The sequence below is a fragment of the Zootoca vivipara genome, chromosome 7 (assembly GCF_963506605.1).
Source record: "Zootoca vivipara chromosome 7, rZooViv1.1, whole genome shotgun sequence".
Classification (NCBI taxonomy): Eukaryota; Metazoa; Chordata; class Lepidosauria; order Squamata; family Lacertidae; genus Zootoca; species Zootoca vivipara.
In genome coordinates, this window is record NC_083282.1 from 61135704 (window position 1) to 61163564 (window position 27861).

A 27861-nucleotide genomic window follows, 5' to 3' on the forward strand; every position below is an offset into this window, starting at 1 on the left:
GGTGTGGTAGAGATCCCCTATCTAAATTTGAGGGCTCTGTATGTGACTATCAGCAGGTCCTTTTCACACAGTAGAGAATTGTGTATAAAATAGTTGTTAGTATTCATCTGTCTTGAGAGACAATGGAGTGTGCCTCCAAGGGGGAAGCCAAACCACTGTGTTAGCAGCACCCAAGTTGTAGCATCACCAAAGTCTCCCCGGGGCACAAGCCTGGACAGTACATATGGTGGTCCTGGGCTGCCAAGACAACACATCGCTGATGTGTTAGGGTGGCAAGAAAGGCTGCAGGGCCACATCTCTGTTCTAACCTATTCACTGTGTGGAGTATCCTCACATGATTTAGAACCCTGAACACTCAAGAGTTCCAACTCCATGGGAAGCCCCCATGTACGGAGAAGATCTAGATATATCTATATAGATAGGTGTAGATATTGGGCTTAACCCAGCAGTGGAAGAATAATAGAATGAATGAATGTGGGGTTTGGGCCAAACACATGGCCCCACAGCCCCATTCACTTTACTTGCCCTCTATGCACAAGTAAAAAGGTAAGGTAAAGGACCCCTGGACGGTTAAGTCCAGTCAAAGGCAACTATGGGGTGCGGCACTCATCTTGATTTCAGGCCGAGGGAGCCGGCGTTTGTCTGCAGACATATTTCTGGGTCATGTGGCCAGCATGACTAAACCGCTTCTGGTGCAACGGGACACCATGATGGAAACCAGGGTGCACGAAAACGCTGTTTACTTTCCCACCGCAGTAGTACCTATTTATCTACTTGCACTGGCATGCTTTCGAACTGCTAGGTTGGCAGGAGCTGGGTCAGAGCAAAGGGAGCTCACTCGGTCACGGGCATTCGAACTCCAACCTTCTGATCAGCAAGGAGAAGAGGCTCAGTGGTTTAGACCACAGTGCTGTAGTACTCAACTTGGTAAAGGTAAAGGGACCCCTGACCATTAGGTCCAGTCGTGACCGACTCTGGGGTTGCGCGCTCATCTCGCATTATTGGCCGAGGGAGCCGGCGTATAGCTTCCAGGTCATGTGGCCAGCAAGACAAAGCCGCTTCTGGCAAACCAGAGCAGCACATGGAAACGCCGTTTACCTTCCCGCTGTAGCGGTTCCTATTTATCTACTTGCATTTTGACATGCTTTCGAACTGCTAGGTTGGCAGGAGCTGGGACCAAGCAACGGGAGCTCACCCCGTCACAGGGATTCGAACCGCCGACCTTCTGATCAGCAAGCCCTAGGCTCAGTGGTTTAACCACAGCGCCACCTGGGTCCCAGTACTCAACTAATACTTTACAAAATATGCATATACATATTCCTTGACAAATCTGTTGAATGCTTGAAGCAGGGTATATCAGCTGGATAGCTCAGTCAGTTATAGTGTGGTGCTGATAGCACCAAGGTTGCAGGTTCAGTCCCAGTAAGAGACAGCTGCATGTTCCTGTACTGCTGAGGGTTGAATTAGATGATCCTCAGGGTCCCTTCCAACCTATGATTCGTTAGCATACAGTGTGGATCTGGATACAACTTTCTTATTATTATTGAATTAAAAACCCACCCCTCCCCTCTGGTTCCCAAGAGAAGCATTCACTTGACTCTCATCTCTTACTGGTGACAAGGTACATATCACAATTACTAGAAAGTGACAGCACAACAATCAATACCAAAATGTTTTCCAGCAAGAAAGAGCCTTAGCCAGCTTTTACTTAGCGATGGCAACTTAATGGTTGCCGTTTTTCAGCTGGTTCTTTAATCTTTTCTCGGGTACTAATGGCACACTCTTCAAAGAGATCCAACCTTCCAGGATCTGTGCTGTATAACAGCACATTTACTCAGAAGTCCTGCTGAGTTCCAAGGGGCTTACTTCTAAGTAATTGTGCATAGGGCTGCAGCCCAACAGAATATTTCTGTCTACTCAGAAATAAGTCCCACTGTGTACTGTCTACACTTAAGAGGTGGCAGGTATTTTTGTGAAGCCTAAAATTAATTTCTTCTTAAAACTCAGTTAACTCACAGCTAGATACGAGTACAAGGGCAAATTTAAGGTGCAAATTCCCCTGGCTAGGGATGATCTTGCTTTTGCACAACACAGCTAGTGGAAAACTACAGTTCCATTAAAAAAATGAATCCATTTCTTCCCTGGCACAAATTTTGAAGGCTTCTTATTCACTCAACAAAGTACTCAATGCTTTGGGCTTCAGAGGCAGAACTTCAACTCAAGAAGTGCATTACAGTACTTTTCATGGAAGGTGAACAGACCAGAAGTATAGTTCTTCCCTCTGTAGAAATAGCTGTCTTCTATGTTTCTGCTGTGTTTCCAGCACCAAAGTGACCTCTCCGGGGCGTAAGTCTGGGATGGGGTAACTCCCTATGCTGCAGTAGATTTCTGTATCTTCTTATTTAAGGGTCAGTTGTTTAAACCAACTAGAGATGTCTCATCACAGTTATTTTTTTCTGTCTGTTCTTCTAAGTGCACCCCCATCTGGTGAAAGAGTGGCACAGCTGATTTTCTCCAGGGACATTTTCTATGGCAGGAATATTTTTGCACCTTTCCTTCATTGCCATTTGGAGATGCATTCAATGAAAAACCAACCAACTTGGCCGAGTTACAGCAATATCCAGGATTAGTGTAAGAAACCACTATGGATGCATCCCTCCCTTACTACGCAACAAGTGGTTTGGAGTGAAAGCTTCAGGGGCCGCCTTATGGCAAGCCGGAGGAATGGTAACCAACCAATCAGCCACACTTGCTTGGTGCTCCCTTTAGCAATAAGGATCAAGGATAGAAGGGAAGGGAAAGACGTTCTAGGCAATTGGGCATAAAGAACACACAAAATGGCTAAATTCTGTGGGGAGACTCCAGTGCTGCTACCCAATTTAGAGGACATTTCCATGTGACCAGAAGTCCAAATTTAACGCAACCCTTGGAATGCGAGTTTTCCTACAGGTCTCCAGGGCCGATGGGTGTAAATCCTGAGAGGAACGGCACTTCCTTGACTTCCTTGCCGTTAACAGAAGTGTGGACCAGGGCTACGTCTTTGTGTCCCTAGCTGGAACCCAGAAAGCTGTGACAGAGTGGGACAAGGACCCAAGGTGCAGTCATACATTCCCCCACCCCCAATCCTCTTCGGAAGAGCATCATGAATGTTCCAGGTGTAGGGAGAATCTACAGTCTCCAGTTCTGCTGCAAGGTGGTGGTTCTTTCCCTCGGCTTTTCTTCTTTTTAAAGTCTAGAATCATGACCTCTGTGTCCCTGGGACCTGAGGTTCAGGTGTAGTTTCCTGGACCACCAAGGGGAATAACAAAGACAGAGATATCATCTCCAGAGCCCAGCTTGTCATTGGCCAGCCTCCAGCCACGTTCCTTCAGAACCCCTCTGGACTTCACCACCAACTCCTGGGCCACCATTGTGTACCTGGGAAACAGAACCAGCCTATCAGAATGCACACCCACAATGCAAGAGACGTGGTAGAGTACAGTTACTTAAAAATAAAAAATAAAAATGTACTTTTAAGAGTGAATGGTGTTCACAATAATGATCTCATCCCACTTCATTCACTGTGCAACTAATTAGGAGATCTTAGGCCAGTCATTCACTCTCAGTCACCTTTCAAATTTGGCCTGGCAGCGGGTGGGGATAGAAGGATCTGGCCCATTGGCCAGAAAAGGTTCCCCACCCATGTTTTCAAACAGTAAAGTGCAAATGGTTGGTTGCTTATATTCAAATGTATGTAATAAAGTTCCAACTTTAAAAAAAGCAAAAAAATTGAGCAAAAGAGTGGGCAGGAACCTCTAGCATAAAGATGGGGTTTTGAATGGAAAAACAGCTGCCAGTTTAAAAGGTTCAGAAACCCCTCCTTCTCCCCACACCTACTACTCAAAATCGCAACCTCTTAAGGCTGCTTTTAATTTCCAAGAAATTGGTGCTTCATTACACACACACAAATGAACAACAAACATGTACTTTGCCCCTAAGACCTAACGCTACCAGGGGACTTGAAGGTAAGAGAAACAAAAAGCATTCAAGTCCCAGAACAGAAAAGAGGTAAGGGAATTAACCAACCCCAGACTGAGAGCAAACAATGGACCTCAGAATCTTAGGAAATAAAGTCTCTGCTCAACCACTCTGGTGTAAGTATTCCTCAGCACACAAGTGCAAAACCTTGCCCCACTCACCTGCAAGGGTCATTGGGCTCATAGCCCATTAGGACATCAAATACCACATTGGCAACCTCTCGGTCATTGGTGACATCCCAGAGGCCATCTGTGCCCAGCACCAGCACATCGTCAGGGCAGTGCTCATACTGTGTGAGGTCATAAACGCGAACCTGCAGAAAAACGTAAGGGATGCAGCCTCACTGCTCTGGTGGCGAGGCTCTGCAAATGCTTTTCCTCAAGGAGAAGTACTTTCTGAGTCCTGTCACTCCCCAGAGGTGAGGAAAAATTCTATGCTTAGACACCCCATTCATAAGGATGCACAGGAATCTTGGAACAGCAGCACTATAGCTACCCAGTAGAATTATCCTGGACACTGAGGTCCAGCTCCGAGGGTCATCTGGTGGTTCCCTCATTGTGAGAAGTGAAGTTAGAGGGAACCAAGCAGAGGGCCTTCTCTTAATGGCACCCGCCCTGTGGAACACCATCCCATCAGATCTCAAAGAAATAAACAACTATCTGACTTTTAGAAGACATCAGAAGATAGCCCTGTATAGGAAGTTTTAAATGTCTGATGTTTTATTGTGTTTCATGTTTTAATTTGTTGAAAGCAGCCCAGAGTTGCTGGGGCGACCCAGTCAGATGGGAAGCATATAAATAAATTGTTGTTGTTGTTGTTGTTCTGAAGCCTAGCTCTTGTCTTCTGCAGCTACACCAATCTTATCTGCTGTTTCAAGCCTCTCTATTATGCACTTTCTTTCTTTCTCTCTCTCTCTCTCTCTCTCTCACACACACACACACACACACACGCACAACCGCACACAAGAAAAAGCCCCAGACTTTTTCTGCCTCAAAAATTGATCCCTTGTGAGCCCTCCCCTCCAGTGTCCCCATACTGTATGGATTTGGTGGTGGATGAGACCCTAGTCCAAATGCTCAAGCCTGAATTAGAAGCACCACCTATTTGGGTGTGTGTGTGTGTGTGTGTGTGTGTGTGTGTGTGTTGTACAGGCTGGGAACGTATGTGTGTGTGCTGGTGTATGTGACAATTCTGCAAATCAGAAAGAAGTGTCTTGCCTGCAGCCAGACCTGGAGATAAGTGGATTGGGGAGCTAAGGGTGATCAGAAAACTCCTGAGGTGGATGAGGGACTCAGCTCCAGAATCCACCCCACAAACAAGTTTTGGAATATTTGATGGGAAAAAAATATGCTGTTACTGAGCAGCTGTATTTCCAGGAAGTAGAATCTTCGCTCTGATGAACTCACCTCGGGGGTGCAGGACAGGAAAGGTTTGATGTGGATGTTGGAGCTGTACACCTTGAGATCATGATCACCCAAACCCCGCGTCACCCCAATAGTCGCCATCATTCGAGCCTAGGAGGAAAGTAAGGGGGGTAGCCTTTTAATAGGATAGCAACATAATGAGCATTTGTGCAACTCGGATAGGCTCCTAGCACTCCAGCTTGCCTTGCATGCAGAAGGTCCTAGGTTCATAAGTATGGAAAGAAGGATCAGAGGCAGTCAGCCATAAAGTAGAATATAGATCTCGATTAAAAGAGATGACTCATTTTTTCAGCATGCCACATGCTTCCTCCCATACCAACCTGGCTATGCATTAAGATCTGCAGATGAAGCCTTTCCCTGGTTGCCATCAATTGATGAACTATGCATGTAGAAAAGAGAGGGCCATTTCTGTGGTGGTGCCTTGACTTCAGAACACTTTCCTGCAATCTTTTCCGTACCAGGCCAAGACATTTTTTTCCTTGTTTTAAATTGGTTTTATGGGCTTCGTTTGCTTTCTAGTTTTATTATGTGTTGCCATCCTGTTTTTAGTGTTGTATGGAGTGTTTTTATGCTTTCTCTTATTTTATATGGCATTATATTGCATTGCATTGCATTGCATTGCATTGCATTGCATTGCATTGCATTGCATTGCATTGCTGTGTATTACCCTAGAACCTGTCAGGATGAAAGGTGGTTTAAATTTTTTTAACATAACATACGTTGTATACTATGGAGTGGGGGAACAAGCAGGTAGGTAGCATACAAAAATTGCTCGGTGCAGACTTACCAATGAGGTGTATCTGTCAAAGCCAAAGTGTGCTTCTGACACCAATATCGCATACCTCAACCTATATTAGTAGGTCTACTCCGAATCCTCATGCCCTTGTTTAATGAAAATTCTCTCCACTTCTCCATCGATTTTCAACTGTGCTCAGTGCCTCACCTTTTTACCCTCTCCGTAAACAAGTGGAAACTTCAGGTCATCTTCTTCTATCCTTTTATATGCCCTGGTTAGAAAAAGAAATCACACAAAATGTGTTGCAGTGCAGATGAAAGTTAGAATAGGAGCTGCCCAAGTAAGACCACTGGTCCATCAAGCTCAGTACTGTTGCTATTGCGTGGCAACAGCTCTCCAGGTTTTTGGACAACAGACTGTCTCAGCCCTACCAGGCGATGTTGGGGATTGAATCTGGGACCTTTTGCATGCAAAGCATATGCTCTACCACAGAGCTCTGGCTGCTGTGAAAAGCACAACTGAATATCCTCCTCCCAATGCCAAGCAAGCAAGCAGCAAACTCAGGTCAGAACCATTTCACTTAGGCAATTTCCCCGAGTGTACAGGCATGCATTTGCACAAACACACACACAAAATATATGTTTTTCTCCCACTGTTATCTTTGACCAAGCAGGATTACTTAAGTCATACAAAAATCTGCAGAAACTCTTCAGTAGAAGCAATAGCCATATGAGTGTGCACATCATACTCTATAATACCAAAAGAAACTCCCTTAAAAAAAGAAAAAGCCTTCATCGTCGGTCTCCAGCTTTAGTAACACGACAAGAAGAAAGGGAGAAGTAGAGAATTTCTAGTCCAGGTGATGTAACTAGCGGGCACTAGAACACAGAGTTCCTTCATCTTGTATTTCTGATTGATTCTGGCAATCAGTGTAATCTAGATCAGATGAAAAGTTACCAGCCATTCATGTTTTGGTCCCTGTACAGCATCTTTTTCCCCACTTCCTTATGCTGGATTCTTCGAGGGAACTCGAGGTGAGTGAACTCATTCCCCAGCAGCTCAGGTCTCAAAAATCCCTGGAAGAGGAAAGGGAGAGCAAATTTAGTGATGAGCACTGCCTGGATCTTCTCCACCCAAACAACAGAAATCTGTAAGTCCCAGATCCTGAAGAACCCTCATGGGGGCGCACTGAGCATTCACAAACCCTTCAATTATTTGTCCCACGTGCATCCCTTCACAGATATATATATGTATGTATGTATGTATGTATGTATGTATGTATGTATGTATGTTTGTATGTCTTACACTTACAGAGAAGATAATTTGGGGAACTGTTGAAAGTGCAGATCCTGCCACCCCCTCCCTTTCCCCACACCCCCATCCACCCTTGCTCTCACACACTTAGGGAAAGTTTCTAAACTGCTTAACAACAACAACATCAACATCTCTAAGTGGTGCCAATAAAACCATATGAAATCATTATCAACAATACACAGATAAAATTGGGGGGGGGGAGGACAAAAGAAGAAGAAGAGTTTGGATTTGATATCCAGCCTTATCACTACCCGAAGGAGTCTCAAAGCGGCTAACAATCTCCTTTCCCCTCCTCCCCCACAACAGACACCCTGTGAGGTGGGTGGGGCTGAGAGACTTCAGAGAAGTGTGACTAGCCCAAGGTCACCCAGCAGCTGCATGTGGAGGAGCAGAGACTCGAACCCGGTTCCCCAGATTACGAGGCTACCGCTCTTAACCACTACACCACACTGGCTCTATTAATATTAAATTGCATATTGGGATTGGCTTGTTGAGATGAAAAAGTTATTGGTAGGCATCTAAAACAGTATTGTGAGGGTCAATAGGCAGGGAGTTCAAAAGTGTAGGTGCTGCCATGATGAAAGATCAGCCACAATTTTAAGCAGCTTAATTATTTGCCCAAGAAATTAAACTGTCATTAGCAATAGTGGCAGTTTTACTGCTTGAGCAAATAGCAGCTCCGAGGGACAGGCACTCTAGCTCAGGACGATGGGTTAAATCCCTACTCTGCCCAACATATATCTCCTGCAGCTATTATACAATAAAGAAAAAACCCCAAGGCCCAGTCTTGATTAATATCTCATCTTGTTTGGAGCCAAAACTTTCTTACAGTTGAATCTTGAAGGCACATTTGCATCTTCTGCTCATGGCAGAATTAACAAGGATCTCCCCCAAGCTACAAACGTTTTGAAAAACCTTATAAAGTCACATTTGGTTAATAATATAGTCAGCAGAGAGCAACTAGACCTCTGTGACTTGCAAAGGATTTGGCTGAAGTAGTTTTATCAAGCAGATACCTAATTACTAGCTGAAGCATGAATTAACAAGACTGAGTCTCGTGCAGAAAAAGCTTCCAGGCACAAAAAACATCCAAAAGTGAAAACAAGCTGAAATTATTTAAGATATATTTAAGGGAGGCCAATCACAGTGAGTGTGCAAGCACGACAGTTTGGCTGAACAGGCATAATTTTCCATTACCCTAGACAATCTATCCTATTTCTGTGCAAACGGGGTGGGGGAACCTGCTAGACCAGGGGTCCCCAAACTAAGGCCCAGGGGCCAGATGCGACCCAATCGCCTTCTAAATCCAGCCCACGGACGGTCTGGGAATCAGCATGTTTTTACATGAGTAGAATGTGTCCTTTTATTTAAAATGCATCCCTGGGCTATTTGTGGGGCATAGGAATTCCTTCATTTTTTTCAAAATATAGTCCGGCCCCCCACAAGGTCTGAGGGACACTGGACCGGCCCCCTGTTGAAAAAGTTTGCTGGCCCCTGTGCTAGACTAAATCCTACACAGATTGAATCCTATGCTATGCCTGGAGATGTCAGAATCCCATTTTGATACCAGGTTAGATGTTCCAGCTACAGCAATTCATTCTCTTCCACACATACATTCAGAGGAAATTAAAGGTGGCTTTGAGATTGGTTGCCTTTTCATCCTGCAAAGGAAAAGGGCTTCCTTTGTCCTCCTGCCACTGCTGCCCTAATCAGGGTTTAATTTTCAGAGCTGGCTCTGTGATTTCCATGACTTGCCAATGTCTTTAAAAAGAGGCCATAACTCACCAAGCAAACCCTCAGCCAAAGAGCCAGCAACAAAAGCTCAGAAGGCAGCACACCTGGGTAAACCTCGCAAGAATGGGGCCCAGGACTCAAACGGGCAGCAAATTATGCAGTGAACCCCCTTCACTCACCCCCTTGTGTATTTTGAGTGTAACTAATCCACAGAAAGGAGGAAATGGGCAGAACAAATTCTATCTTTTATGGTACAAAAGCAAAACTACAGAAGATTATATACATCAGGTTTCCCTCTTGCAATGATTTAAGTGGGGCATTTCAGATCACACTGGCACAGTGCAAAGGGTCGTTGCTCTGGCACTACATACAGAACAGGGCTTAAGCTATAAAAGGGCTTTGGCTCAAAGTGAACTGCTCAAGCCCACAGGGGAAGTGTAAGATTGGTTTTCTGAGTGCTCAGTTTCTTTATCGCAGCCAGTGAAGAGGATCCATTACTCGGTGCAATTTCCTCCCTTACAAGACATGGAAGCTGTTTGGATATAGAACAGCAGATAAGATTCCACCTGGTGTCTTGCCAAGGAGGTCCACTCTGAGCCAGGAAGCATTGCCAGCAGCACCTCTGCTCGCTTGCATTGTGGAGTCTCTCACTGTGCTTCGCAGGGATTCTTTCCCCTCCTCTGCCTTAGGACAGAACTCATGCAATATGCAAATAATTTTAACAAAACCCTGGCAGCTTCTTCCTCTTCTAGAGAAAAGAGGTGTGTGTGTGTGTGTGTGTGTGTGTGTACCTTGCAAGCCTGACTCTAGAATCCGGGGGTCAGCAGGGCATAGCTGCCAAGTTTTCCCTTTTCTCGCGAGGAAGCCTATTCAGCATAATGGAAAATCCCTGGGGAAAAAAGGGATAACTTGGCAGCTATGCAGCAGGGGGAACACAGTGAAAGGGTGGAAGTGAGCAGGGCCTGTATTACCTATGCAGTGCTCAAGAGCATTTTGGAAGTAGAAAGGCAGGAGCCCAGCACCACCAGAGCCTCTGCACCAAACTAGGTATGACGTTAGTTAAATAAATGCAATTCACACACGCGCACATTAGTAAAACAGCAACCACAGGGAAGCCTGAGCAGCATCATGACCACAGGTGGTGAGCAGGAAGAGTTTAACCCTCACCACCACCACCTGCCTGCAATGGTCCCAAGAGGAACTGCCCCTCAAAGCTGCTATGTGCTCTGGAGGGAAAGTCTCCATTGCTTCCCTCCTGATGCAAAGAGCAGTTTGTGGTGCATTTTCTTTAGCACCATGGCAGTGGATGGAAAACACACATGTTATGTGGATGGACGCAATTAACACCACATCTAGTTGGGTCCTCTCTTTATTGTACCTTCACTAAGAGAGCCTGGAAATATGGAAGGAAGAGACTGAATGTTTATCAGCTACAATATCTGCCACCTCCAAAGGTTTATTGCCAGATCAGTTAAAAACATCAATCCTGTTCACGCATGTTGCTATTCATTTTTAGCACTATTTTTAATGTGCTTGACCTCCAAGCACTGGAGTTCTGAATATCCAGCAGAAGGTAGGGTAATTTATACTCCATCTCCATCAATAACTGCAGTGCAGCTTCCATTATCAGAACTGGTTCCTGAGTGGATGATTTTTTGCTATTCTGTTTTTCAAATTAAATTTCCATTTATAATTTTGTACTACAAAATAGTATTTTCAATTACAGTGGTGCCTCGCTTAACGAATGCCCTGCTTATCGAAATTTCCGCTTAACGAAATGATTTTTTGAGCAGAGGTTGCCTCGCTAGACAAATTCGTTTTATGAAAAATTCGTCTAGCGAATCGCGGTTTCCCATAGGAATGCATTGAAATTCAATTAATGCGTTCCTATGGGCAAAAAAAAATTCAATTTTTTTTTCAATGCATTCCTATGGGATTCGCTAGACGAATTTTTCGTTATAAGAAAAGACTCATGGAACGAATTAAATTCGTCTAGCGAGGCACCACTGTACTACAAAACAGTATTTTGAGGTTTGTTAGGCTGTACATGTACATATGACTGTAAGTATGTAGGTTTAGACATACATTTATTGGTGAGCTTGAAGACATTGTTCATACTGAAACACCTTCTCAGGTTTATTCCTGGATGGGTTTGGTTGATAGTGCTAAATGTTGGGCACTTGGGTTAAAATAAATCAGATAGGAAAAAAAAAGTTAATTCTTACTAAAAACTGCAGCCTTTGCCTCTCTGTCTCTGGAGTAAACTCCCTGGACATTGGAATGATTTCCCCATTACGGATGATAATGGCCCTGCAATGAAACATGGAATGAGGACATTAGAGAGCATGTGAGAGAAAGAGACAGTATAGGAAGGGAAAGCAGAAAGTACATCCGAGGGCAAAGGGAAGCAGCAGTGTTAGCTAAGGTCCACTTTGCATATGCTTATTTTCTATACAGAAAGGTGATTGCGGTGCAGGTGGTAAGGGGAGAAGAATAAGCATGAAGTGTGGCACGAGAAAATGGTCTAGGCAGCTGATAAATGCAATGCATTGTCACACATTAAGTGGCCTAAAGAGACTCCCTCTCCCACAGATTCCTCTTCCCAAAATGCCATCTTATGAGGCATTTGCAATTGCATCATGGAGCTCAGAGACCTATCAGTCAAAGTCTCCTTGATAGCCTCCTGTCAATTGTGCTACCACAATTGGAGGAGAGAATCCTCTAGTCGCTGCACCCCTTTCAATCTAAAGAGGCAGAATTCATTTCTGCTGTTCTAAGGGTTACTGTAGCTTCTTGTTTCACAAGGAAGGTTAAATCTAGAGGCCGTGTCTTACACAAGGCCATTCAGTGAGGTCCATGGAGAAGAGATCTGAAAACAAGTGTCACATTTCAGCCCAGTACCAGTCATTCTCTATCTGTGCAGGAAGTTGCAGGGACAGGTATTTGGGATTCTTCCACTTCAAAAAAAACACCTCTCTGTAAAATGGATTAGAGCCTTCCCGGACCTGATGCCTTCCAGATATTTTGGAGTACAACTCCGATCACCAGGCCTCTGCAGAGCTTGTCTGAAGTCCGGGGCAGAAGTCCCCGGTTGGCTGGGAGGCCTGGGATGTTCTTGGCATGATAGCCTAAGTCTGACAGGTCCCTGGCGGGGGCACCCTAGCCAATTTAGCCCTCCAAGGCCTGCTGCCCCTGTGGATCCTGCTGCCCAAGGTGGTTGCCTCACCTTGTCTCATGGGTGGGCCGGCCCTGAACAGTGGGACATTGGGCAACACAAACACATGATGAAAAGAAGCAGAGCATTAGGAAAAACCAGTCTAGAAAACAGAGCAGAAAGAATAGAGGGTGATCATGAGAAGAGAAGCATGGCCAACATAATGGGTAACCATCAACAAAACCATAAGATACAAAGTACTCAATACATAAATTTGAATATGCACATTTCTCACTCCAGCCAACACTATTGATTGCTGACATACTGAGACTGAGCAAGAGAAGTGCTGCTGTTTTCAAACAAAAAAGGTTTTATGAACAAAAGAAGACACAAAATTCAACTGAACTGCAATGGTAGGCAACAACTGTGCTTAACTCCCAAAGCCTCCAGGTTTGCTGGAAGTGGCAGTTCTAACTTTGTCTAAGTCTTGCATCAGGATCCGGGTTCTGTTCCACTAAAGAATAGACTATGACATATTTAAATAATTATTCTGGTTTGATGAAAAACTTGCATTTGACTGTAACAGTGATAGGATGTGCCACAGACATGTGCCCAGAGCTCCCAACTGATGCATGGGAAACATTACCAACAAATTTGCCCTTCCTATCTTTTTATCCATTCATTGTTTCCTACTTGGGTTTTTTCCCAACATGCACAGAGCAGGGGGTAGCATCTGTGTTTTTCATGCAAAACCACAAAGAAGACTGACAGAGAAATCGGAATGAGGAACAGAAGGAGCCGAAGACTCAGTGGGGAAAACAAAACCAACACTTGCCAATTCCAAAATAACAACAACAACCCTGCATTCATTTCCCCTTGTTTGGGAACCCTTGCCGTAATTAGCATCCTTGTTTCACTTTCATTCATCAATATTCCAAAGGTTCTTAAGGTGACAAAAATACATTTGATGAGGAAAAAAGTCAAAGATGACACACCAAGAAAGTAATGGTATTCCACGTTTAGGAATGAATCACTAACAGCAATTGTAACCATGGACACTGTATCCACTATGGATTAATTGGAGACATCTACACTGCTCTATAGTCTAAAAGTGGCCTAGCAACTATTCCTTAGCCTACTTTATGTATGGTATCTTTGCCATGTCCCTGAAAGGGAAAATGTGTGCAAATTGGCTTCCATGAAATTGGAGGTGCTACACAATTGTGGTTCCAGATCATGGGGAAGCCTATGCACATGGAACTCTATGCGCATAGGCTCCTCCTCTTCAGACATTCCCACCAGTGCCCAGATGTTGGGGCTGGTTCCGGGAATACTCACAGTGCTGGGAGTAGGGCCACAAATGCAGCCTCACTGCCTATTCTACTCATGGAGCCCCTTTGCTGTGAATGATGGGGGCTATTCTCCCTAAACTACAGTTCAGTGAGGAGGAAGAAGAGCTAAGGATCTCTATTAGAGAATTATCACAATCTTCTCCAAACTGCAGTCCCAGGAGTCTATTAAACTGGTATACCGCCAATGAAAGTTTGTAACGTAGATATACCCAAACATCTCCACACTTGAGTTACAATACACTATCTCGCTGATTACACACACACACACACACACACACAGGCAGACAGACACACCGTGCATCCATGCTGGTTATGACTTTGAGAATGGCTTCCTTGCAGTTTCCTGTTCTCTAACCTAATTTCCTACCAAAGCAACCACAGATTGACAAAAACAGCTTCAAAACACACCCACATTCATCAGGATGGAATCTACATAAAAGAATAGTTGTTGACACTAAAGCCTATTCCTCATACTGATTAAGATTGAAAGGAGACTTTAAAAAGATTCTGAAAATGCAAAAAAGATACAGCATGGCCTTATGGGGGGGGAGAGAGGTGACTCTCCTACTATTGTCTTTCCCTCTTTGCATGCTAAAATCAATAAGACATGAGATACAAGGGTGTCAGCAACCCAAAGGTGAAAGAAGGGCATTTTGAGCAGGATTTCAACAATCCTGTGGAGGGTTTGGGCCAAAAAATATCAGATACTAGTTTTTTGTTTTAAATCTATGAAAAGCATCTGTCAGATGCTGGTACTCTCAAAATACTTTCATTTGTGTTCAATGTTTACTAAAGAGTTTGGGTTAAAAACAAAGAACACAGTTACTCGTTGAAATATAGCTCTTTTCATATTTGGCATTAGTACTAGATGAATGTCCTGATTATCAAAGGGAGATTTATTTTAAAATTGCTGCTGCAAGGCCAAGGTAAAGAGACAAGCAGTAAAACATTTTTTTTGGAACTCATCAACAAACATTGATTATTTTCCATGCCTAAGACACAACACCCCTTCCCCTTGTACAGTAAAGTCTGCATGTGTAGGGAGGAAAATGGGGGAACACTTGTTAGCCCTACACCTAATGATATTATACCTGCTGAAAACACAGAGCACAAGTAGGGCTGGCAGTCCCAATTTTGTTCCCCCACCTCCATTATGTTCAGAAAGGAAGAACAGCCTTTTCCAGACTGAGGCTTCTTTGACTCGTGGTCCATCCTTCAAGGCCAGCGTGTGAAAATGGGTGTACTCAAAGTGTAAAAGTTGGTGTGGCCAATCTTTTTTTTTAAAAAAATGATATGGGCTGGTCCAAATGGGACCTTTGGCCTCACAGTATCAGCAGCTGGTTACCAATGGAAGCAACCAGGCAATATATGATTTTTCAAAAGATAAGTTTTTGAAAAACAAAATTATCTTTTTTTAAAAAAATGCAGGCGCTTAGTGGGGGTTGTACAAACACCTTTTGGCATCACAGCAGTTTGGTAACTCAGATAATGACTACGTAAGGGCCAGGGAATATTATTCCTTTCCTAGTGCCACCCTACGTATACCTTTTACGTATACGTTTACTGCCTCCACCATAGGGCATAGCTGACCACATGGAGGGGCGCATATTTCTAGATCTACTTAGACTTTGGTGGGTAGGTGGCTTTCTCTCTAACTCTCCTGAAAGACATATTTCTCCTAGGCTCTCATATGACCTTTCCAAGCTCACTTGCTTACATGAAGGAATTCCATTCCGTGACCAACTGGCAACTATGACTGGGAAAGACTTCGGTTCATTTCCGCTAGGCAGTCAAGGAATCTTATCCTTCCCCTGGTGACATGGCTTGGGCTGCCACAACACAGCAAGCAGCAGAGTAGCCTTTCCCGCCCTCGTCTCTCTCCTACCTACTGTCACCTGCGTTGGCCACGTAGAACTTCCCCAGGAGATAAACGGCAGCCAGGGCGCAGCAGCCTCCTGATGCATGCCGAGCCACCCGTTCCTGCTCAATCTGAATGTCCTGGGGAGAGAGAAGAACAGACTCACTTGTGGAAGGCAGCTCTCTGAAGAGAGGTGCAGTGCAACAAGACAGGAAGCACACCTATACATCAAGGTGGACAGGGATGGGGAAACCTTTGGCTCTCCAGATGTTGTTGGATTCCAAAATCCCACTGTCCTTGGCCACTGGTCCATGGCATCTCATGCTGATGTGGTCCAACAACAAAACCCTTTCATACATATATGGCTTTGCGCTTCCAGCAAACGACTTCTTGAAGAACGCTTTCTCGCAACTGCTCCTACGTTTATGGCTTTGTGCTTCCAGTGAAAGACTATTTGAAGAACAATTTGTTTGTTCCAGCTCAGCTGTGTAATGAAATACTTACCGCATACACAACCATAGCTGCCAAGTCTCCCGTTTTTCGTGGGAAACCCCCGTATTTTAAACCGTTTCCCGCTAGCAGCCTGGATTGGAAAAAATCCCATAAATACCCCCCGGATTTCCTACCTGCCAGGGAGGCTCTATTTTAGGTCCTGGCACCGCCCGATTTCCGGTGCCCAGACATGGGTAGCGCAGCACCGGAAGACACTTCTACGCAAGTCCGGATATGCGTAGAAGCGACTTCCAGTGCCACTCTGCTCATGCCTGGGCACTGAAAATCGGGCAGAGTGGCACCGGAAGTTGCATCTACGCATGTCCGGACATGTGTAGAAGCGACTTCCGGTGCCGCACCGCTGCTGATCCCGCATTTTTCAGTGGGAGACTTGACAGCTATGTACATAACCGGAATAGCAATGAGAGAAACATTAGTTCATTCTATGTTTATGAGTATCTCCAGGCTTGGTTATGCACATTGCACTTTAGTTTGCTCATTGTTTAGTAGGTTTGTGAGTTTATATATTTATTCTAGTAAAATTGTCCTTTATATTCATAAGCCAGTTCTGGTGTTGTTGGTTTGTTGTTTAATAATTATTACACCTGATACTTTTTGTGTATACTTTAAGATGTGGAAAAGCCATGTGGGGGAAGCAGAAATCAGGAGCAGAGAGTGATTCATTCTTTACCCACCCACCACTTTGTCTCTCTCGCAGATAGCTTCCCACATAAGTACCTGCACTTCCAACATGCTTCTTGGGAAGCACATATACCTCAGTCAAGAACAAAATAGACATGTGTTGCTTCTGTTCTAAAGGGTGTGTGTAAATAGAAGCATTTCCTTTTAAAAATGCATACATTTTTCCAATCCCCACTTCCCTTCCTCTTCCAATTTAGACCAAGCTGGGAGGATTTTAACTGCATGCAAATAATTAACATGCACTTTTTTAAAAAAAAAAGCTGCCACAGAAAGGAAAAGGAATGGGATTGGGACTGCAATACATTTAGAGGGAGGGTTAAACCTGCCCCCCCTCCTCCTCCTCCTCCTCCTCCTCCTCCTCCTCCTCCTCCTCCTCCTCCTCCTCCTCAATGAACCCAACAAAAATCTGTAGAAGCTTCCCTTCCCTTTGCTCCCAAGGTTACCAGCAGTTAGGAATCTGGCAGAACATATTTGCTTTTCAGCAATAGTGCATCCATCCTCTCCTGAAGTAGCTCCCTTATCTGAGTTTGCATGGCTTTAATATGCAATCTTGCAAAGGACTGTGTGCTGTTCCAGTGGTGTAATTTGTTTGTGTGTGGTGGCTTCTCATCACAGGATGATAATATCATGGTGTGTGAGCATTGTTGAGGACATTTCTGCCCACACATCGATCCCAGAATGCACTGGGCATTTCTCCAAGATAGGATCAGGGATATTTGTTTACACACAAACACACACACACACAAGTATCAGTTTAGTAGGGCTATTCACTTCCTCGTTATTAGAATCAAAGAACTGTAGCATTGTAAGGGACCACAAGAGTCACCTAGTCTGATCCCCTGCTTGAACTCACAACCCTAAGATTAGGAGTCTGAGCTATCTTGCAGGTATTGTTTACAATGACTACTAAAAGGAACAATAGTTTTCAAATTCTGCAAATATACATGATTAATTATTACAGCAATGTAGAAAGGAATGTGGTGGAGAGAATGTGGTGTAAATATATTTAAAGGCATTTGGGGAAGGGTTGTAGCTCATTGATAGAACATCTGTTTTTCATGCTGAAGGTCCCATGTTCAATTCCTGGCATCTCTAGGTAGGACTTGGACTGTACCACGTCTGAAACCCTGGAAAGCTGCTACCAGACAGTGTAGACAACACTGACGGGCAAATGATCTGTATATGGCAGATTTACATGTTTCTATTGCTAACTTATTTAAAAAAGTGGAGGTGAAACAGTAGCAACAGCACATTTACCCTGTGCATTGAAGGTCTGGGGATCACTATTAAGACTTCTCAGGACCCACACCTACACCCAGTTTGTCATGTGGGAAGCCATGACAAATTATATGCTTATAGTGTATGCAGCTTCTGTCTGCGTTACTTCCTGGGCTGCAGCAATGGAGCCTGGGGGCCTGAACTTCACAAGGCTGAGCTGCAGAGGAAGAGCCAAGCAGAGCAGACTCATGATCTGAAAGCTGGGTAAGCAAATACCCTGTCAGACCAAAATAGTCATGGGTTGCCCCGTCAGCATCTTGGCTGCAAAAGGAAGTGAATCCACATTCTGGATGGAAGACAGCCAGGCAGGAACGGAACACATCCCAGATCCCAGGACTCTCTCCAGCTTGCACTTCATGCCATGCCTGTGTGGGCTCATCAAAATTGGGTTTTTAAAACACACACACACACACACTTAATTTAGGGTTCTTTCATTTGTGACCCCAAATGATTCCAGATGGGTATCACTGAGCTATACTTTTCTAATTTAAAATCTGGGATTTAGGAAAATTCGGGAGTGAATAATTCACCCAAGGTCACTTGGTCAGTTTCAAGGTCAAGTAGGATCCTTTACCTGGAATCTCCCATGTGCAAACTCAGTTTTCTATCTATTGCACTCCACTTCTGGCCAGTAAAATCTTTTAAAATGTTTTATAGCACTGAATCAAACCTTCTTCTCCAGCATGCCCCTATTTTTTCCTGGCACACTCACCATCTGCTTGAATGCATTCTCAATAGCTCCCACCACCAAACTCTCATGGGAAACGGCCTTTTCCATATGGAAGCGTGGCAGGGCATTGTTTGGGACCTCAGCATCTTCCTCAGCCAGAGGAACCCTGTTTGGTTCTCCTAGAACTGTCCTGGGACCTTCTTCCAGGCAGATTGGAGGAAGGGAGGAGTCTTGCAAGATGTCCACCAAGTCTCGGAATTGGTCACGGATCTGGAAGTGAAGCAGCTTGGATGCCATGACTGCAGCTCCGCTTCCAGCATGCCCATCAAACAAGCCCCAGTAGTAAAAAGTCAGGCCTTTGGTGCCCTGCAGGGAACGAGGTGCAAATCAAATCAAATATAAGAGAGATCTGCCCCAAAGAGCCGAAGGAAACAAAACACATTAAAAGCCAAAAGAGACGAGGCAGTAACAATACACAATGCCATGAACTTTAATTGTTGAAGTTCCAGCTCCTTCTGCACCGCAGGTTAACTTAAACCATAGTGTGCAAATTTAGAGGCTTAGAGGACATCCTCTTCCCAGACTCCTGATCTACTGTAATGCAACTGGAAGACGAGAAACAAGGGAAGGATCTGTGTGCAAAAGGCTATTGGTGTGGGGGGGGAAGCTTGAGGGGCATTTATGGCAAATTCATGTGCCACTCATTCCTTTTACAGCAACATTGACAATAAATACTCCAGGGGAGAATGGAACAAATCTCAAGGGAACTTCTGAAGTTCCAAACGTCTTGTGTCAATGCATCAGCTGTACCTGGAATCACTTTCTCCTCTCCTCAAACCAGAATACAGAAGGTAGATATAGGACTGCGAGCCAACATTTAGAAGGAACTCTTTAGTCATTGTGTTGCTCACCCCTTCTAGATCTCCAGAGGTTTCCTTGGGGGCTGGGTTATTCCTCACAGCCCGTCTCTTTTCCACATACACTGCCTCACAGCACGCTTGATCCTCGTTGTGTTGGCTCTTGCCAGCATTTATCACCCTGGGCAGAAAGAAAGATGCAGACAGGCAGTGTTTGATTAGATTAGTGAACTTCCTTTTCCCATGCGTCGAGATGCTCTCAAAGCAAATCTTAAAAAATTTAACATAAGCACTGATAACTTGGAAACACTGGCCAGCGAGCGCTCCAACTGGAGAACAGCCTTTACCAAAGGTGCTATGGACTCTGAAGAAGCACAAACTCAGGGCGAAAAGGAGAAACGATCTAAGAGGAAGGCATGTTTGGCAAACCCGCACCATGATCAACTCTTGCCCAGAAATCTGTGTTACCACTGTGGAAGGACGTATGGATCCAGAATTGGTCTTTACAATCACTTATGGACTCATTGTTACGATTGTGTTCATGGAAGACAATCTTACTCGGCTATGAGTAATCGCAGAAGAAGAAGAAGAAGAAGAAGAAGAAGAAGAAGAAGAAGAAGAAGAAGAAGAAGAAGAAGAAGAAGAAGAAGAAGAAGAAGAAGAAGAAGAAGAAGAAGAAGAAGAAGAAGAGGAGGAGGAGGAGGAGGAAGAAGAAGAGCTCTTTTACAAAGCTGAAGACAAAGTGTCATGTCAAGTGGAAGACAATCTGAAAGAGGGCATATTTGGCAGTCACAGCTCCACTTGCCGAAGACCTGGCCCTGGCATTGTGTGGTCTGCACACTTATCCCACTTTGCTGGTTTCTTTAGTGCTTGTTGAACTGGTGTCCTGTGGGCATCAACAGGCCCACTAAGTCATTTCTAGTGGCCCAGCATCCCCCATCCTTATTTACATGCACTAGCACTGCCACTAAAAACAAACAAACCAGAGTTCCATAGAGATGGTAGCAGCATCAGTGGCAGCACTGTCCTTAGAGGAAAGAAAAATGGCTCAGAGTCTAGTGATGGCTTAGGATCGCAATATCTGAAGGATCGTCTCCCCCCCATATAAACTGTCCCGGACTCTATGTTCATCATCTGAGGCCTTCGTTGTGTGCCGCCTCCACATGAAGTCTGGAGGGTGGCAACATGAGAATGGACCTTTTCTACAGTGGCTCTGTTTCTGGAATGCTCTTCCAAGGGAGGTTCATCTGGTGCTTCCATTATATATTTTTAGGTGCCAGGCGAGAACACTCCTCTTCAACCAGGCCTTGGGCTGATTAATATTCTACAGCCTTTTAAATGTGTTTTGGGGGGTGTTATTGTTTTGTTGCTTCTGGTTTAACTATTTATTTGTGCTTTTATATTGTATTTTTACCTTGTGAACCGCCCTGAGCTCTTTTGATGAAGGCCAGTATATAAAATCAAATCAAATATAAAAAAATAGTGAGGGAAACCATTGGGGCAGAACCTGTTGGTAGCAGTTTTCTTTCCTCCTCTCTTCTCCTCTATGGGGAAAATAGGCAGCCAAGAGCTCTGATCTGGGGCTGATGTTTCCTGGGTGTTCTTTATTATTGCAGGCACTCTGGAAACATTGGATCAGTTCAGAGCACTTGGTTGTTTACTCCCTCTGTGGAAGAGAAGAGATTGCCACCAATGGCAATCGTCCTCATCCCTCACCTTTCCCATCAGTCGTTAAGCGGTCTCTCTCAGTTTTTCCTTGTGCTGGCTACAGAAATGAGGGCAATGCTAATGTCAGTTGCAAAACAAAAAAAACAAAAACAAAACCCATCTTTGTGGGAGGAAGTTGTAGAAATGTGAAACAGGAAACGTTCCCTGGACAAGAGCATGCATAAATTCTGTTTTGGGTTGACGTTTGAGGAGTGTGGTTGAACAGAGTCTGAGAGTTTTAAAACTCTCAAACTTCCTCTCACGTACACTTTCCCAGAGCCAAGAGGTTAGCAAAACCCTCCACATGCCTCTGAAGCAACAATATATTTTTAAACACATTAAAGAACTGGAAGTACAAACAAACTGGAGGAGTGTCATCGTTTTAAACTGCAAGTACCTAACCACACACAGAAATAAAGAAAGAAAATAAGAAAATCATGTATTTAATACATTTATATCCTGCCATCAAACTAATATACATGGTGCCCCACATAGTTCAGTCCCGTTTTAGCAAATATGCTCTGCCTGTGTTTCCTGTGCCTTCAGACCATAGCCTGTCCGCTTAAATATATTTTAAGGCAATGCCTCCTTCTCCTGAAGCATTTCTGAAAAGGCAGGAAGCAAAAAAGAAGAGTTGGAAGATATATACAGGTAGTACCTCAGAAAATGAGACGGAAGTGGAGCACACTACACCTGCTCCAGGTGTCACCATACAGCTCCTGGTGGTGTGTTCTTTGCCTGCAGGCTAAATCCAGCTCAGCTGTCATACATCTGCTTGTCCATGACATACAACTAGTGGGGTTGTCAACTTTTCAACTGGCCTGAGGATCTGCTGTAATCATCAGGCAAAAATAGCTCCTTTCAATTAAGTGAGGGGGAGAGTGGACCTATCCTGGCTGGCTTTGCCCCTAGCATCATGCATCCACACTGGGAAATTATCTACCAGTGATGTATTAGGATGCTAGCCCACAGAGATACTACGTGAATTTGGCTAGCTTCCCCCAATGAGAGCAGGGATCAGGAACACAATGGCAGGAGCAGGGCCAGCTGGTGCAGGCCCCACTGCAAGACAGTGAACTCCTGAAGATGGAGATAGATCACTACCAAGCTGTGAAAAGCTTTCCCTGGGGGTTCCCTGCTGTTTGCCAGTGCCAAGGGCAAGGGATGGGCAATTACGTCAAATCTTGCAAATCTGTTTCTCCTAATATGATGCATTTTTGTATATTATTTTTCACTAATATATGCATTTCTATGCACATGTTACACTAGTATATGTATTTTTGTACACGTTACTTGGCTGACAAACTTGCATAGTAAAATTTGGAGAAGTGCGAATTTCAAAAGAGGGCTGTTTCAGTTTATGTCTTGTTTTGGAAAGGGGAAATTAAGAAAGTCCTCCAATTGTGAACTGAATCAAATTTCTCCCTGATCCCAGGGCAAGAAAAACTGCTGTAGAGGCTGCTTGAAATTTGGCAGTGCTCTGATTTGGTACAAATCATGTGATTCAATTTACTGTTTATCCCATAAAGACTACAGCTGCAATCCTGACCTCACTTATCTGCAAGTAGCTCCCACTGCATTCAATGGGACGTACTGTACTTCTGAATAGCCATAGTTAAGACTGCAGCTTACATGGCACACCTAGATTCCTTCTCAGAAATAATGTCACCCAAGTGTGTTGAGTTTTAGCTCAGCCATCACAGATTTGTGGACAGCTTCGGACATTACAAAGAAATGTGCATCTACAAATGTTAAAGCATAACTGCAACAAACATGTTCATTATAGGAGTAATATTCTTAAGAATGACAGAATCAAACCCAAATTTGTGTTTCTTACAATTTGTTACCTATGAAGTCGTCCTTTGGTAAATTTCTACCCTTAAGAGAACCTTAACTTTCTACATTCTCCAGCAATGCATGCTGAAAGTACGTAAAACAAACAGGCATTAGTGGATTAGGGTGGCTCATTTTGAGCAGGGCCATGGCACCATTGGACAGTTATGTGCAGAGAGAGGCAACAATCCCAGATGGCAGGCGCTCTGGGCAGCAATGGCAGCCTCCAGAACACTCTGGCTATTCCTCACTGTTTGACATTAGACCTAAATGTTCCCCAGGCCTCATGTGCCCTGGAGGAAGTCATCCCATTGCCAGTGTTGAAGTCCGATCAGTTTTGGGCATAGAATGGAGGGATGTGCCACCTTGCCCTCTGCCTCAAGCAGCAAAATGCCTTGAGTCAGTCCTGGTTATTTGTTTACTTCTTATTTATTTTATTTCTGAATCACTTCTCATGAGGCATCTCAAAGCAATGTACAACATTTATGTGCAACTTTTAGAAGATGATGGTTTTTATTATTATTATTATTTATTACACCGAGATCCAGCGCCGAGGGCCTTCTGGCGGTTCCCTCACTGCGAGAAGCAAAGCTACAGGGAACCAGGTAGAGGGCCTTTTCGGTAGTGGCACCCACCCTGTGGAACACCCTCCCATCAGAGTTCAGAGAGATAAACAACTACCTGACATTTAGAAAATATCTAAAGGCAGCCCTGTTTAGGGAAGTTTTTAATCTGTGATATTTTAATGTATATTAATATGTGTTGGAAGCCGCCCAGAGTGGCGGGGGGGGGGGGAAACCCGGCCAGATGGGCGGGGTATTATTATTATTATTATTATTATTATTATTATTATTATTATACCACTTTCATCTAGGAAGTTCCAAATCCTACAAATGGTAATGCCCAGACAGTTTCCACACATCTACAAATATTTAAACACTTTTACTTTGAAGCAGATTTCAATCCAGCCTTCAAGTTAAGTGCACTTACGCCTCAGGCTGAGATCCTATGTATGCTTAGTTGAGAATCAACCCTACTGAATTCAGTAGCATTTATCTAAGTAACTATCCACTGCATAAACACAATCTGCAACTTTGAGAGTAACCAGTAATTTTAATGGGGCTTCTCCAGAGGAAACAGATCCAAGTGTACAATTGACAACAATGGTCAAGGTCTCTCCTTCCCTAAATAAAAAGTTCAGAAAGAAAAGAAAACCAGATCAGCAAATGACACCTCCCCTATCTAGATAATTATTTTTAGAACCTGTATCATTATCTCAGGGCTGAGCCCTAGTAACCTTCTTATAACCAAGATGTGTTTTCCTGCCAAACAAAGGCCAACTAAGGTCAGGGACAGAGCAGCAAGGAGTCATCCACTTTTACGAAAAGTGGAACATTTAACTTACTGGAAACTGAAACTATAATTTTATGTAGATATGTGAAATGTACATAGGAATACAAATAGAATAAAAGAGGGAAGGAGTAAAAGCTCTCTTTTATGCAGTTTCAGTGTTTTGCAATATAAACCTAATGAATTATATGGTTTTTTAAAAAGAGACCCAGCTAAAACAAGCATGAGCACCTTTGTCTGTCAAAACTCCTATATTTCACCAGCTAGATGCCAATTTCCCCAAACACCACATCTCACTATACCCCATAAAAGCTTTAGCTGCTGAATTTCTATCCACAGGAACCTGTTCAGAATAATGTGTGGTGATCTTAGTGAGAATAAAAATTAAAAATTAACCCACACTAGCCTTAGACATCAGAGGGTGTATTTTCTGTTAAAGTAGTTTGCTATTTTTGTATGTTCTGGATTCTCTCCAAAAAATACATTTAGCCACATTTTCAAGCTTTTTCTTCCAACTGCAAGGACAAGAGAGCTGCTTGTGTGGGTGTGCATGAGAGCCAAAAGTGGGTTAAGATTAAATGCATGACTGCATTTAAAATGTCTGTTTTTTCCTTTAACAGTAGCAAAGTAGGGATGGTAGTTTGACTGGGACTGTGGAACATGGGGAGTTTTATTTTTAAACTCATTCTGGCTTGACCCAGAGAGATCCCGATTTCTGCATTTTCAGTGTTTAATCACACCTCTCCATCTAGTATATGACAAAATCAGGAATATTTCATGAATTTGAAGGTCATCCTCCCTCACGAGCTATACTAATCTTCTCTATACTGTCCCATATTGTATTTATTATTAACAAAGCTGAAGAAAAAGACAGGAGCTGTCCAATTGTAATGACAAATTTGGGTGGGTGGATGTTGTTGCAAGAAATTATCATTTACAAACTTTCTGAAGAAAACAAGGTTAGGAGACTCAGTCTGATAGCATCACCTACCTCTCCCAGCAACTAATCCAACACCTGCCCACCTCACCTTTAAAGAAGGCAGCAAAGAGCTCAAGGCAGGGACTCTCAGCTGCACCTAATGTAAGTGATTCCAGAGAGACAGATTCTCCCACAGCAAGCCTATGCACAGTTCCTAGAACAGAAAAATGTCACTGTGCACCAGAGCTTTCCAAACTTTGCATGTTGGTGACACACTTTTTAAATATGCATCATTTCACGACACAGTTAATCAGTTTTACTAGCAAGGCGGAGGTGAACTAGCCTTTCCAGCCCTGGGAGGAGCGTGGGGAGAATGTGTGCAACGCTTACACACTGCAGCCAACACACTAATTTGTCGCAACACACAGTTTGGAAAGCTCACTTCCTCATAAGGATCAGGTTGCATGGAAACAGATAACAATCTCAATATGCCTTTAACAACAGAAGCAGAAAATAGATACAGTACACAGGCAGTGTTCCACGTTTTTCCTCCTGCACATCACCCAAAAAGAAGAAACATACTGGATAAAAACTGCATAAATTTTGCATGTGTTGTTGCATATAACTAAACACAAACTTTAAAAATAATTGCTACAATTTAAGCACAGCAGGGGGAAATTGCGAGGAGCTAACCTGTATACCTGCTCTGTTTACTCTCCAGGTGATGGGCAACTTCGAACACCCTCCCTTCTCCTCTGTATCTTCTTTCTCTTCTTCACTGCCCATCAAACGAAGATTGTCCTCTGCGAAACCGGACACAGAGCACCCTGCTAGGCTTGGTTAGCTTAAAGAACTACTCCCAGCCCCATAGCCCCGCCCCGCCTTCTCCATGAGCGGCCGCAGAGCATCTTCAGACCCTCCAAGGTGAGTTAAGCATTGGACAGCTGACTGGCCGACGGGGCTTCTCCACCTAACTAACCGCGCACCTGAGCTCACAAGTCCTTGGAGAGCGGGGCGCGCCAGGCTAACTTGCAAGAGGGTGAGCGGCGCAGCTGCACGAAGACCTACGGCTCAAGGGTGGGGAATGTGGGGTGGGATTGATCGCGTTTGAGGAAAGCGCCAGTATCAGTTGATCAGTGGATTGGGAAAGGCCAGAGCCCGAGTCTCATCGCATTACCTCATCTACACGTGAATACACCCTCCCTTCTCGACACCCTCATACTAAGGGAGTTATGGCTATAATGATTAAGAAAGGCTGGAATCTACCTCGACTTTAAAGGTTAGATTATAGGAGGGGCTCTGGTGGTGCTGGATCCGTATTCCACAAGGACTGTCTTGATGCATGCGGGAAGCCCGCAAGCACCACGTGAAGGTAAACTGCCGTGCGCCCTTACCGTGGTAGAAGCAAACACGCGCTCACCAACAGGTTTTCAGATGTAGACTGCCCCTGAAGCTGGAGGCTCGCTTTGCGAACCATCCATAGACCGTAAGCTCACCTTGGCTCCGAAAGCCCTTATCTTTAAATCCCAAGGTTCTCTGAATATGCTCAGAGACACTTTACCACCCGCTACACGCCCGAGATTGGGAAGGGCAGAGGGGGAAAGACAGGCAGACATAACTACAAGACTCACAAGCAGGCACCCCCACTTAAAAATAATAATCTCGGGGTGGGATGGGTGTACAGTACTTCTCAGCGATCCCGCGAAGCAGCCCTCTCCCCGCTTGCCCTCCCCTCTCGCTCGCCCTTTCCTACTCGGCGTAGCCGGTGCTCCAAGGCAGGCGGCGGCGGCGGCTCTCGCGGGGGCTCTGGACGGCTCGGCCCGTGTGATCATCCGCCCGCAGAAGCTCCTCGGGCGTGAGCTGCAGGAAAGCCGGTCTGGAGAAGCTGCTTCGGGGCGGTTCCCGGCAGGGACCGGTGCTGGCGGCGGCGGCGGTGTTGGAGCTGGGCCCGGGGGCAGCGGGCGGCGGAGGGGGCGGAGGCGCCGCCGCCGCCGAGCCGGAGGAGGCCGAGGCGGGCGGCGGGCTCGAGGGGCTTCCTCCGCCCCCCAGGCCCCCGACGAGTTGCGCCATCGCGGAGCGCACCCTGCCCAACATGCTGCAGGAGCCGCTGCCGGGCGCCGCGGGAGAAGGGAGGCGGGAGAGGGAGGCGCGTTGCCTGGCTCCGCTCCCCGCCTCCGCCTCCTCGGCTCCGGCTGCAGCTCCGCCGCCAAGTCAGGGAATCTCCGAGCGAGCACCTTCCCCCTCCCCAACCAGCTTCCAGCATCCTCTCGGGGCGCCCCGAGGCTAGCGAGGACCTCCCTTTTTCACGGGCGTCTTCAGAGCCCCGTCCTTCGGTGTCCTCCTCACCCCAATGGCGAGTCTGGGGCGAAAGCGACTCCTTAGCACACCTCACCTCGGAAGAGTCCCTCCTGCGCGCCCCCCCCCCACCGGGCATAGCTCTCTTGGCTGCTTTGGAGAGCCTCGC

At 45.0% G+C, this 27861-nt stretch overlaps 1 protein-coding gene and 1 non-coding gene across 2 annotated transcripts; both read right to left on the reverse strand.

Moving 5' to 3' along the window:
* Window positions 1-68: 68 nt before the first annotated feature.
* On the reverse strand, window positions 69-27573 carry PPM1J (protein phosphatase, Mg2+/Mn2+ dependent 1J). Its single transcript, XM_035121733.2, has 10 exons — window positions 27151-27573; window positions 19643-19769; window positions 18774-19097; window positions 15617-15729; window positions 11451-11535; window positions 7135-7253; window positions 6385-6448; window positions 5424-5531; window positions 4179-4330; window positions 69-3417 (listed from the first exon to the last, which is right to left on the reverse strand). The coding sequence occupies exons 1-10, from the start codon at window positions 27489-27491 to the stop codon at window positions 3270-3272; spliced, it is 1581 nt and encodes a 526-aa protein (XP_034977624.2). The 5' UTR covers window positions 27492-27573; the 3' UTR covers window positions 69-3269.
* Window positions 25238-25347, reverse strand: LOC118089588 (U6 spliceosomal RNA). The gene has a single exon (XR_004693144.1). It is a non-coding gene; the product is annotated as a U6 spliceosomal RNA (small nuclear RNA).
* Window positions 27574-27861: the final 288 nt, after the last annotated feature.